Genomic DNA, 12,472 nt, shown 5'->3' with positions numbered 1-12,472 from the left:
GGAATGTGGTGGGGGATGAGACCCATGAAGGGGGCCCTGGGGGCCACGTGAAAGGATGATGTCATTGTCCCAAAGGTGAGAAGTTGCCACCACCAGGCTTGATCTGCTTGATCTGGAGTAGGGGGCAGTGTGAGGGGTTGATGTTGAGTCTGTACTCTTATCCCAGAGCTACTCACTGGTCTGACTTTTATAAGAATTGCTAGGGTTTTTTTTTTTTTAACTTTTTATTTTTTTCCTCATGATGCAATAGTTGTTTGTCAATTAATTATTTATTTTCTTTTTGTTTGCTGTGGGTTTTGTTGCATCAGGCAGGCGAAGTTGCAGAGAGTGAGGGCTATGCTCTAGCTCTCATCAGGATGGCTTCTCTTGTTGTGGATCATACGCTCTAGACTCAGGCTTCAGTAGGAGCGACTCGTGGGTCCGACTGTGGTGTAAGGATTGGCTGCTCTGTGGCACGTAGGATCTTCCTGGACCAGGGGCGGAACCCATGTCCCTTGCATTGGCGGGTGGATTCTTAACCAACAGACCACAAGGGAAGTCTCTAGCTTAATTCTTATGCCCCAAATTTCACTCCAACAGTATTCTACATTTGTATTCAATTCCAGTCCCTCTTTGGCTGATTGTGGCCCCATAGAAAGCCACAGATAACCCCCTCCATGCTGATCCCTGACCCCTTCCTGGAGACTTTGTGTGTCCTAGGGTCCCCAAGCTCTAGTTTCAACATTCATCACCCTCGGTACTGTGGGCTCTGGGCCCTGGGACAGAAGGATAAGCCAGCCTTCCTACTGTGGCCACTAACTGCCCATTTCCCAGAGTGGAATGGCAAGGCAACAGGCCAGCTGGACAGTGGGTTTATGCTGGGTCCCCCCTCCCTTGATCGCCACCCACCAGGGCCCCCAGAACCAGTGCTAGTGATCTGCTATCCACAGCCCTGCTCAGCAGGGTGCCCAGTGTTGTAGCCAATAGGGGTGGACAGAAGGAAGAAACTGTTGGCTGATAAAGATCTGGGGGCCCTCCCCCTAACTTTCCTGAGGCCTTGGCTCAGGCTGGACTGGCTCCCCCACCCCGAAGTCTCCTCCATCCAAGGCCTCTTCTACCCGCCCTCTCAGGGGCAGGCCCAGCACCCTGCCTATTGTCCCTCCCTGCCAGCTCCCAGAGGCCCGCAGCCCAGACGCCGGCTCACTGGCCCTGGAGCACAGCCCCACCCCAGCCTGCCAGGCTTCTGTCCTGCACCCGACCTGGTGCCACCCCCACCCCCGTCCAGGGCAGCAGCTTCGCCAGCCTCTGGGTCCCTGCTTCACCTCTCCACCTAGGAAGTCTGACCTTTCCACTCCTGTCTGTGTCTGACTTTTCCTGCCGGGCTTGGGCCCCCCTGTGGCCCCCCTCACTGTGTCTGTGATTGAGCCCGCTTCCTGCCTCCTGAAGAGCAACCATGGCCACCTACAAAGTCAGGGTGGCCACAGGCACCGACTTCTTATCGGGAACCATGGACTCCATCTCTCTGATCATCGTGGGGACTCAGGGAGAGAGCCATAAGCAGCTACTGAACCACTTTGGAAGAGATTTTGCAACTGGTGCGGTGAGTGTGTGTGTGTGTGTGTGTGTGTGTGTGTGTGTGTGTGAGTGTACCTGGGGAGAAAGGGGAGGGATGGAGGGGTACCGGGCTCTGAAAGCGTTGGGGCTCCAAGGTGGCTCGGAGGCCCTCACCCAAGACCTGGCTCCCAGCCTTCTTCCACCCCCTCCCCACTCCCCGTCACCTCTCATTCCTTTGCCATCATCTCTCATTCCGCCCCCTGCTCTTTTCTCACCTCTCTTCCTCTCTTCTTCATCTCTCTCTGTCATCACTCACCCCACATCCCTCACCTCTCAACCCTCTCCCAGTTGTTTCATCTCTCCTTCTTCCCAGTCTCTTTCCACCCGCTCTTCCCTCATCCCTTTCCTGTTTCCTCTCTCACACTCTTCCTCATGCCTCCCTCTCCCATTCTTAGTCACCCTTTCTGAATTAACACATTATCGACCAGGGGATTTTTTGCAAAATAAGATCCATGGCCAGTGATTTGTTATGTAAGTGAATACTGAACCATCTCTGGTAAATAATGTTCAGGTAACAAAAGACTTATTAATGAGTCTTTGGTCAATAAGTTGTTAAGCTTCAGCATCACTGGCTTAAATTTCCACTGGATTCTCTGTGTCATATAAAGCATCAGACCAGCCTGTCCAGCAGGGACTCTCCTGCTCTGTGATGAAAGGCCCCATCTGCTGGGCCCTCAGCCTAATTTTGAGTCAGCTCCAGCCACCTGCTGCTATGTGACCTTAGGAGATCACTCTATCTTTGTAGACATTTCTGAATCTCCACATCTTCACTGATAAGTGGGAGGAAACGGGGTGTTGGTTGGACCACTTCTGCCCACTCTTAAGGATGTAGGAGGCTTCGGGGGGCTCTATATAGACCCCTTATACACCAGTCCCTGGGGGTCTTCATGGCTCCTGCAGCCTCAGGTGGCTGGGGAGGAGGAGGTGGGAGAAGGGGATTTCAGGAGCCGAGGATGGAGAGAGGGAGGGCCTGGAGTCCTGCCCAGGTGGGGTCAGGCAGGTGGGAGGGACAGAGACCCCAACAATCAGGTCATCCTGGTCTAGGCAGGTAAGCATCGCCCAGCATGAGCGGGGCCTGGGTGAGGGGGCAGGCAGGTGGGAGGCTGGCCTGCTCAGCTGGCCCTGTGCCCGCCCAGGTGGACGACTACACTGTCCAGTGTCAGCAGGACCTGGGGGACCTCATCATCGTCCGCCTGTACAAGGAGCGCTACTCCTTCTTCCCCAAGAACCCCTGGTACTGCAAATACGTGCAGGTCTGTGCGCCCAATGGCCGCATCTACCACTTCCCCGCCTACCAGTGGATGGACGGCTATGAGACCCTGGCGCTCCGGGAGGCTACAGGTAAGTCCTCACTGTCTCCATCCCATACGATGAAGCCCCTCGCTCTGGCCTGGCCACCCCAGCGTGGCCACCCCAGGCTCCCAGCCAGCCAGCCAAGTGCCAGCTTGACAGAGGCACCAGGCACACCTGTCACTCTCCCACACCAGCCATGGTCCATGCTGCTCTGCTGGGCCCGGCTCAAGGCTGCGGCCTGGAGGAACGAGGCAGGGGGCGCTACTCTCTGGACCCCAGGGTCTGACTGCAGACAGCATTCTCAGAGAGGGCTCTCCATTATCTCTACAGTCCTCCCCTCAATGCCCACAGGAAGCCTGGCTACTCTCAGACCTCAGGACTCTGATCAGATGCCCTATGTACACCAAGCAGCAGGCACTGCTGCTCTGAAGACTCCCTGTTACCCCCTCAGGGTGCTGTTACTGTAACAGGATGCCTTGTTACTCTGATAGGATCTCCCATGATTCTGGCTGCTGCCTTGTTATTTTCTGAAGAAGCCCTGATGGTTCAACAGCCCTCCAAGGCCCTGAACAGGAGGTCTTGTACCTTCTCACGATGCCCTGGATTTCTAATTGAGCATTTCTTAGACTGATGGGATGTTCTGTGGCTCCAATGGGCTTCCAATCACTCCAAAAGGACACCTTATTTCTCTCAAAGGACTCACTGCTCACTCCACCCCCTATTCAGTGAGGCTCCTTTGCAGTCCAATCCAAGGCCCTGTTACTCATATCGACTGTCAAGAGTTCTTTGAAGTGGCCAGTTAAGGCCAGCCCAGCTGTTTTCCCAGCCACTTGATTGCTGCTATGGAAAACGGACAGGACCTGAGGGCCCAAGTCCCTTGCATCCACCCTTATATCCACCCTTGTGTGGCTGCTCCAAGGAGACTGCAATCTTGTCCTCTTTTGGTCCCCTCTCTCAACCAGCCATGCTCCTCTGGCCTCCTCCGAGGCAGATCAGAGGGGAAACAGGGCTGAGGGAGCCCCAGGGTGGGGAGCTCCTTCTCTCAGAGGCTGACCACCCCTCTTCCTTCTCTCATTTCCCCATGGCCAAGTCCTTGCCCTGGGAGCAGGGGGTCAGGGCCTGAGCTGGGGAAAGGAGAGACAGGGGCAGAGGGAAGCAGGCCTGGCCAGGTGGGGCCAATAAGAGAGGGCCTCACAGAGGACGCAGAGCATGTTCCCACAGTGATAGGTCTGAGTGGTGTGGAAACGGGACAGGCAGGGTGATGCTGGGAGGCGGGCACGAATGGGGTTGGGTGGGGCAGCTGCCATGAAATACCAGGGCAGGGAGACTTGAATGACTGGCTGGGACCTTCAAGGATGAAGGCTCCCACCCCAGGGATGAAACTGAACTGTGTCTATGGGTCACACGACTCCAGATGGCATTGTTCACCCGGAGTGCAATGTGAGCTGAGGCAGACAGAAGGAGAAGGAAGGCGGCCTGTGAAGGAAAATGACAGGGAGGCAGCGACAGGCACCTGCCAGCCTGGGACTACCAGGCAGGATGTGAGTGTCAGCTTCACCACTTGCTGGGCATCAGGACTCATTTCCAAGTTCTTCTAAGCCTCAGTGTCCTCATCTGTCAAACTGGGCTGACAGCAGAACCTACTTCATGGGGTTGATGTGAGAAGCCAATGTTATTTCTGAAATTTTCCTTTTAACATGTTTGGACTGAGGTTGACTGCAAGGAACTGAAACTAGGGAAAGTGAAACTACAGTTAAAGGGACTTCCTGTATGTATTTACGCAAATGTATCTTCATATATGTATATATTCTTTGTACACTCACACATACCGTATGTTACATGATACATCTGCCAGGGTAACTGCAAATATATCCAATGTTTCTGCAAGCCAAAACTGAGTAGTTTCAGAGTGATTTAAATCAAGACTCTATGCAGCCTCAGGTAAATTTAGATCAGGTTTGGTTGGCCAAGAAGTGTGTACCTATTTGTGGAAAAAAATAATAATAAAAAACAAAAACTTGATTTCTGGACCTTTTGGAATTGTGGAGATCAGACTGTGGGTCTATAATAGTCATCTGCCTCATAATTCAAACTGTTCTTGTGCAAATTAAATTATTGACATAAGTATTTAGAAGGGCTTCCCAGGTGGTTCAGACGGAAAAGAATCCACAGGCAATGCAGGAGACCCAGGAGACTTGGGTTTGATCCCTGGGTCGAGAAGATGCCCCAGAGAAGGCAATGGCAATCCCCTCCAGTATACTTGCCTGGGAAATCCCATGGAGAGAGGAGCCCGGCGGGCCCCAGTCCATGAAGTTGCAGAGTCGGACATGACTGAGCAACTAACACAATATTTAGAAAGTGCCTGGTAGCCAGTAAGTTCTGAATAACTGTTAGGTATTCATGTTCCAGGAGTTCTAGAAGAGGGACTTCCCTGCATCAGAGCCCCTGGAAGGGTAGAGCAAGGACAGGGAAGGGTGGTCCATAATCCTTTTGATCCATCTGAGTTTCTGGGAGAAGACACACCCTCTCTCTCCCAGGGTAAGCCTTCCCCATCCTTGGCCCTGTCCCACCTCCCCACAGTGCTGGCCTTGAGGACAGAAGCTGAATTCTGATCCCTGAAGTGGGCAGGGGCAGGCCTTGAGCCTCCTCCTTGGTCTCCCTACAGGAAAGACAGCAGCAGATGACACACTCCCGATCCTTCTGAAACACCGAAAGGAGGAGCTCAGAGCCAAGCAGGACTTCTACCAGTGAGGGGGTTGGGGGGCAGGGGCTGCGGGAGGTCAGGGGGCCAGTGGTGGCTGTGCCCTGGGATGGTGCGTGGCCATCAGGACCGACCAGCTCGGCTTCTGTTTGCAGCTGGAGAGTCTTTGTTCCTGGCCTGCCCAACTACGTACACATCCCCAGCTACCGCCCTCCTGCCCGGAGAAACCCCAACCGGCCAGAGTAAGGACTTGGGGCTACCCAAGGGCCCCTCCCATGGCTGACACCTGCTCTCTGCCCCCTCACTGTGTCCTGGACCCCAGATGCCCAGCCCTGCCCTCCTCCCTACAGGTGGAATGGCTACATCCCGGGGTTCCCGATTCTCATAAACTTTAAGGCCACCAAGTTCCTGGACTTAAATCTGCGCTACTCCTTCACCAAGACGGCCTCCTTCTTCTTCCGCCTGAGCCCCATGTGAGTGTGTGTGAGGGGCGGGGTGTGAGGGCTTTTGTAGACTGTCCCGCTCCACGCCCACCACAGCATGGCCAGGAGGGCAGCGGGAGCCGGAAAGAGAGGGTTCGGGAACCTTAGAGGCGACACTCCTAGACCTACCTTAAGGAAGGCCTTGAGCTGTGCCACGGGGCGACCCTGAGACCCCCCCCCCGCCAGACTCAGGGACTCAAGAGACCCTGGGGGTGGGGGCGGGGCAGCTCTACCGCCGTCCCAGGGGCACTGGACCCCATCTCTGACGGCCTCCCCCTCGAATCCCCTGTCCTAGGGCACTGGGGTTCAAACTCCGCGGCCTGGTGGACAGCAGACGGTCCTGGAAGAGACTGAAGGATATTAAGAAAATTTTCCCTGGCAATAAATCTGTCGTCTTCGGTATGGGGTGGGAACGAGAACGGGGAAGCGGGGCGAGATCCGGCCCCAGGTGCTCGAGCCACGGGGGCGAGGCAGGACCCCCGCGTGGGGTGTGGGGTGGGAGCCGCACGGTGAACCGGAGGCCGGAATTCGCACAGGCGAGCGCGCCCTCTGGCGGCTCCTCGGAAAACGCCGCCCGGCGCCCCTCCGGCGGCTCAACCGGAGGCCGAGGCCTGGAGCTTGATTTTCCTCCTGAAATCTCGGTGGTCCATGGCCTTCCTCCCTCTCCCCGGGCCTCAGCTCTCGTCCTCTCTGACCCTGAGGGGGAGTGGGTGGCTTCGTGACGTCCCCGCGCTGTCCCCCCCAGAGTACGTGGCTGAGCACTGGGCAGAGGACAGCTTCTTTGGGTACCAGTACCTCAATGGCATCAACCCAGGCCTGCTCTGCCGCTGCACGCGTATCCCGGACAAATTCCCGGTCACAGACGACATGGTGGCCCCCTTCCTGGGAGAGGGAACGTGCCTACAAGCGGAACTGGAGGTGAAGCCTGCTCTGGAATTGAGCCCCCCACAGCCTCCCTTCCTCCCTCTCTCCTGGCATCCCTGTCTCTCCCCACCTACTCCTTGGCAGACCCCCACCCCCTACCCCACTCCCCAACTCGGGTCCTGGCCAACCCCACACCTGGGGAGCCAGAGCACCCTGCACCCAAGGCGTGGGTCATGGGTACCACGTGTTGGGTGCCTACCTGTCCACTCATCACGGCTCCCCTCCAGAAGGGGAACATTTACCTGGCCGACTACCGCATCTTGGAGGGCATTCCTGCCGTTGAACTTAGCGGCCAGAAGCAGTACCACTGCGCCCCACTCTGCCTGCTGCACTTTGGCCGGGAAGGGAACCTCCTGCCTATTGCCATCCAGGTGCCTGGGGTGCAGGCCTGGGGGTGGGTGCTGTGTGAATGTCGCCAGCGGGTGAGCCTCTGTGTGTACATGAAGAGATGTGTGATTGCGTGGGCCAGTGTATGTACTTGTATACTTCTATCTGTGTGAGTTTATGGTCAGTCATCAGCCTGTGTGTGTGTGTATATGTGAACTTTATGTCCCTGTGCATGTACCTATTTGTGAAGGGTTGTGCCTGTGAGTGTGCACTATCTCTGTGTAGGCATGCGTGCCTGTGTGAGTTTATGTTCCTATGTGTGCATTTAAGAATACACCTATGTTTATGTATGTCCCTGTCTCTGTGTGTGGCTAGTGGTGAGCCTGGTGTATGGCTGTAAGCACCAGACTGAGTCTCCAAGGGTCCCTTCATGGGTACATCTTTGTGCTGCCACTTGTATGCCCATGCTGCATAAAGATGGGTCCCTGTGGGTGCACTCGTGTGTAAGCCCCAGTGTGTAGAGTGTGGGTACTGTGTCTGTATGCACAGAAGTGACCAGGTAGGAAAAAGCCTGTCTCTTTGACTCCATTCATCCATCTGCTTGATAAGTCAGTGCCTGCTGTGGCTTATCTGCTAGAAAAACTGTGCTAATCAAACAGCCGCTGCCTCCAGAGTGTGGCCTGGCTGGAAGGGAAACTGGGATGCTTTCTTCCCAGAGGTTTCCAGCAGGATCATGTCTGAATTAGTCATCCCCTGGAGTGGGAGTGGGGATCAGCCCAGCTCTGATGCTCCTGGCTTGTTAGTGGAGCGGTACAGACTAGATTTCAATGAACTAACTCCTAGGGAGCTGGGTGCCCTTGTGCACTGCACAGCCTGCACAGCTGAATGTGGCGACTATGGGATTGAGGTAAGGATGGGTTTTCAGAGGAGGCAGACTTTGAGCTGGTTCTTGTAGAATGAGTGGGAGCTTTCAGGTAGAGGAAGGGATGGGGAAGGTAGCACAGGCAGAGGGAAGAGCAGGAGCAGATGTGAGAAGGGAGGGGAGGCCCTGGTGTGCTCAGAGGACCAGAGGGACTGGAGTGTAGGGGCTGGGGTTTTCACCCCCTGATCTCCCTTCTGCCTCCCTTGTGTAGTGCGGGCCCTCGTGTATGTGGGTCTCTGCTCTCACCTAACACTTTCTCTTTCCTCACCCCCAGCTCAGCCAGACCCCCGGGCCCGACTGCCCCATCTTCCTGCCCAGTGACTCTGAGTGGGACTGGCTGCTGGCCAAGACGTGGGTGCGCTATGCTGAGTTCTACTGCCACGAGGGCATCTCTCACTTGCTGGAGACCCACCTCATCGCTGAGGCCTTCTGCCTGGCCATGCTGAGGCAGCTACCCATGTGCCACCCCCTCTACAAGGTATGGGCTTGGGCCAAGGGGCCTCTATGAAACATTGCTGCCCTCAGTCATCCCCAGAAAGCTGCCTGGTTTGCTCAGCAGTCAGAAGGACTCCAGCTAGACTTGGGGAAGCAGCTTGGAGGGCTGTTGAGGGGGTTGATGTTGCAGAAACAGGGGGTGCTGGCATCCTGTGCGGGATGACTTCAGCCTTCTCTCATCGTCTCCCTTGCTCCCCCCAACAGCTCCTCATCCCCCACACCCGATACACCATCCAGATCAACAGCATCGGGCGGGCTGTCCTCCTTAATGAAGGGGGGCTCTCTGCCAGGGTAAGACTTCTTTCTCCAACCCCACAAGACACGTGTTTCCCTTCTGGCCTTTGCAGTTTGACTAAAGCTGAACTTCCCAGCTGCCTTTAGATCATGAGTGGGCACGGAGGGAGGGGACTAGTTAAGACGGGTGCTGTGTCTGCTAGGCTCCAGAGGCCGAGTTGGGTGTGCTGGTCCGGAGTGAGAGGATCCCTAGACAGTGTGCACCAAGGTCTGCCTGGTCCCTAACAGAGCATGTCCCTGGGCCTGGCCGGCTTTGCTGAGGCGATGGTGCGGGCTCTGTCGGAGATCAACTACGACAACCTCTACCTCCCTGATGACTTCGTGAGACGTGGGGTTCAGGACCTGCCAGGGTATTATTACCGTGAGGACAGCCTGGCAGTGTGGGACGCACTGGAGAGGTGAGGTCAGGGCAGCAGTGGGTAGCAGTTGAGGTGGACACACCCTGGGATGTTAGAGGCTGTCTGGGGAGATTTTAAGGACCAGGGGTGCCATCCCGGGGGTTGGGGATAAGATCTGGATGTGTGTGGGGATCACACATGTGTTCACATTCTGGGTGGGGCCTCTGAGGCCTGATGGCCCCCTTCTTTGCTTTGGCCCCAGCCTGCCTCTGCTTGCCAGACCCTGTCTGGGCTCTGAGCTGCCTGTGGGCCTCATCTGATCCTTACTGGGACCACTCTGAGTGTTTTCTGACCTTGCCCTGCCGCTCCTCTTGCTACCTCTGCCCACCCACGGGCCTGGGGCTGCTCTGGGTCAGCCGATGCTGGGGCATCCTAAGGGAGGTGGGAGAACCATGGTGAGGGAAGGCACTGGGGGTTCAGACTAAGGTTCTGTCCCCTGGTCAGGTATGTGACAGAGATCATCACCTACTATTACCCGTGTGACGCTGCTGTGGAAGGTGACCTGGAATTGCAGTCCTGGGTGCAGGAGATATTCAAGGAGTGCCTACTAGGGCGTGAGAGTTCAGGTATGGGCCTGACCCCCAGCAGGGACCCAGGGCTGGGCTGGAGCTAGTCTCACTTTGGGCTGAAGGAGGCCAAAGAGAGCCCTAGGATTCAACAGAGCTCTTCGCTGGCTGCTGGAGCAGTGATATCTCAGAGAGGTTGGGGAGGAAAGCCTGACTAGCTGGGGGTCCCTGTCTGAGCTCAGGGGCTGTGGGTCATCTTGGTAGATACCTGGAGAGATTCCAGTCTCTTGCTTCAGGAGAAAAAAAAAACCTTTGTGGGCTGAGAAATGGGGCATGAGTTCCAACAGGTCAGGCCAGTGTGTGTTGGAGGCGGGGGAGCTGGCGAGGAGCAGGCAGGCTTCAGGAGAGAGAGGGGATGGGGAGCGAATCCTGAAGATGTGCCACTTGGGCACCCACTCAACAAGTATTTAGTGAGCACCTAAGACGTGGTGAACGGTGTACTGGTTACTGGGAAGGCCAAAGGGAATGAGACCCTGAAGGCGCTGCCCTTGAGCTGATCAGTCTCTAGGGGTAGCCACTCATTGTAAAGGGGCAGGTGTAAGACTGGTGCAGTTTGTGGGGAAGCCAGGGAGGGGCTGTAGGAACCCAGCGTGGGCCAGGGGAACCTACCCCAGCTTGGGGAGGGCTGGCAGGTAGAGAGTGAGGGGTGGGTAGCAGCAAGCTAAGATCTAGCTAAGATTTGTACAATGGGAGTTCAGCCAGGTGATGACAGAGGTGGGGTTGGAGAGTCCTGACTTGGGAGCTGCATGTGGAAAGACCTGAAAGCCAGACTGAGCAGAGTTAGTTCTGGGACTGCTGATAAGTCCCTGAAGCTGGGGTTCTGGGGTGGGGGGAGTGGGGCAGCCTCCTGTGAGATGAGGCTGAAGCCAGGAGCAGGGGTTGGGTGCAGCCCGGTTAAGGAATCTGGAATTCCTCCGCATTCAGAGGGAGCTGTCGAGGGGTGTCTGGGGAGATGAAACGTGCACAGTCGGATGTCAGACTGCACTGGCGGTCAGAGAATAGTTTGGGAAGCTGCTGTGGTGTCTGGGAGGGAGATGACAGGGACCTGCCCTGGGAGGGGGCTCTGGGGATGAAGAGGATGCCAGAGCTAGCTGGGAGACAGAAATGACAGGACTTGCTGACTGGTTTGGGTTTGTCGGTGGGGGCTGAGTTGTGGGAGGGAGGAGTCAAGGGTGACCCCTGGGTTTTGAGCTCTCGAAACTAGGTGGATGGTGTGTATCATTCTTTGAGCTGGGGGCTTTGAAGGAGAAGCAGTTGAGGGAGGAAGATGACGGGTCTGGTTTGAATGTGTTGGGCTTTTGGAACCTGGGTTCACCATGGCAATTAGAGCTAGGTGCTCAGGTGGGGTACAGGAAAGAGAAGTGAGCTTGGAGAAGCCCCAGAGGACATTTGGCCAAGGCCCAGTTGAACCCCATCTTGGGGGTGAGGGTAGGTTGTGGCCAAACAAGGGCCAAACAGGCAGGTTAGGGGCAGCCTGGAGTGCTGTAAGAACAGGGTGAGCTGGGCTTGGCCATGCCATCTGTGGGCCAGCCAGGACCTGGGCAGCACTAATGCGGCCTGGGCCTTACCTGCCCGCACCTGCCCTACACCCCAGGCTTCCCCACATGCTTGCGAACTGTTCCTGAGCTGATCCGATATGTCACCATTGTCATCTACACCTGCTCTGCAAAACACGCAGCTGTCAACACAGGGCAGGTACCTCGACTCACCAGCCTCTGCCCCAGGCCCAGACTTGACCTCTATCCCAGCCCCAATGTCTGAACTCTGCCTCAGCCATAATCCCCAGTCTGGCCCAGATCTGTCTCAACCAGAGTCCCCAGTTCAATCCCCGCCTCCATCAACACCCGAGGGTCTCGGGGTGCCCTCTGACCCAGAAGCCCCTCTCTATTCCACCTCCAGTTGGAGTTCACCGCCTGGATGCCCAACTTCCCCTCATCCATGCGGAACCCACCAATACAGGCCAAGGGGCTGACCACGCTGGAGACCTTTCTTGACACATTGCCGGACATTAAGACCACATGCATCACCCTACTGGTGCTTTGGACACTCAGTCGGGAGCCTGACGACAAGGTGTCCTGGGCCTGGGGGTGCAGGTGGGGGTGGGGAACCTCTGAGCAGAGGCAGGAGGCTGGGGGGCTGGGAGCCCAACGAGAAGGGAGTGTCAAGGGCAAGAGGCAGGGAGGGAGGCTGCTGAAGGGGAAGGACCAAAGGGGTGGGGAGGGGTGGGGCTCCGTTCCAGCCTCCTGGTTCTGTGCCCACAGCGGCCCCTGGGCCACTTCCCGGACATCCACTTCGTGGAGGAGGCCCCGAGGAGGAGCATAGAGATGCTCCGCCAGCGCCTGGCCCAGATCTCACACAACATCCGCCAACGCAACAAGTGTCTCCCCATCCCCTACTACTACCTGGACCCCGTGCTGATAGAGAACAGCATTTCTATTTAGTTCGGCCCCTCTCCACTCACCTTTCCTGTCCTGCAC

General features: G+C 56.5%; 1 protein-coding gene across 1 annotated transcript; it reads left to right on the top strand.

The window, feature by feature from the left end:
* The first annotated feature begins 1,432 nt into the window (after window positions 1-1,432).
* ALOX12B (arachidonate 12-lipoxygenase, 12R type) lies at window positions 1,433-12,436 on the top strand. The gene is made up of 15 exons (XM_068977295.1): window positions 1,433-1,579; window positions 2,730-2,934; window positions 5,552-5,633; window positions 5,743-5,829; window positions 5,938-6,060; window positions 6,365-6,468; window positions 6,815-6,987; window positions 7,221-7,364; window positions 8,517-8,720; window positions 8,942-9,028; window positions 9,260-9,429; window positions 9,874-9,995; window positions 11,590-11,690; window positions 11,895-12,065; window positions 12,257-12,436. The coding sequence occupies exons 1-15, from the start codon at window positions 1,433-1,435 to the stop codon at window positions 12,434-12,436; spliced, it is 2,100 nt and encodes a 699-aa protein (XP_068833396.1).
* The last annotated feature ends 36 nt before the right edge of the window (window positions 12,437-12,472 follow it).

Source organism: Capricornis sumatraensis, chromosome 8 (assembly GCF_032405125.1).
Source record: "Capricornis sumatraensis isolate serow.1 chromosome 8, serow.2, whole genome shotgun sequence".
Lineage (NCBI taxonomy): Eukaryota > Metazoa > Chordata > Mammalia > Artiodactyla > Bovidae > Capricornis > Capricornis sumatraensis.
Note: the sequence above shows the minus strand (reverse complement) of the source record. Positions and strands in the feature narration are given on the sequence as shown.

Bases quoted from the DNA above. Each gene is read 5' to 3' on its own strand.
- ALOX12B (XM_068977295.1), top strand. From the start codon at position 1,433: ATGGCCACCTACAAAGTCAGGGTGGCCACAGGCACCGACTTCTTATCG. The intron at 2,935-5,551 runs GTAAGTCCTCAC...GTCTCCCTACAG, and splicing joins GGCGCTCCGGGAGGCTACAG to GAAAGACAGCAGCAGATGAC. The intron at 7,365-8,516 runs GTGCCTGGGGTG...CCTCACCCCCAG, and splicing joins TCCTGCCTATTGCCATCCAG to CTCAGCCAGACCCCCGGGCC.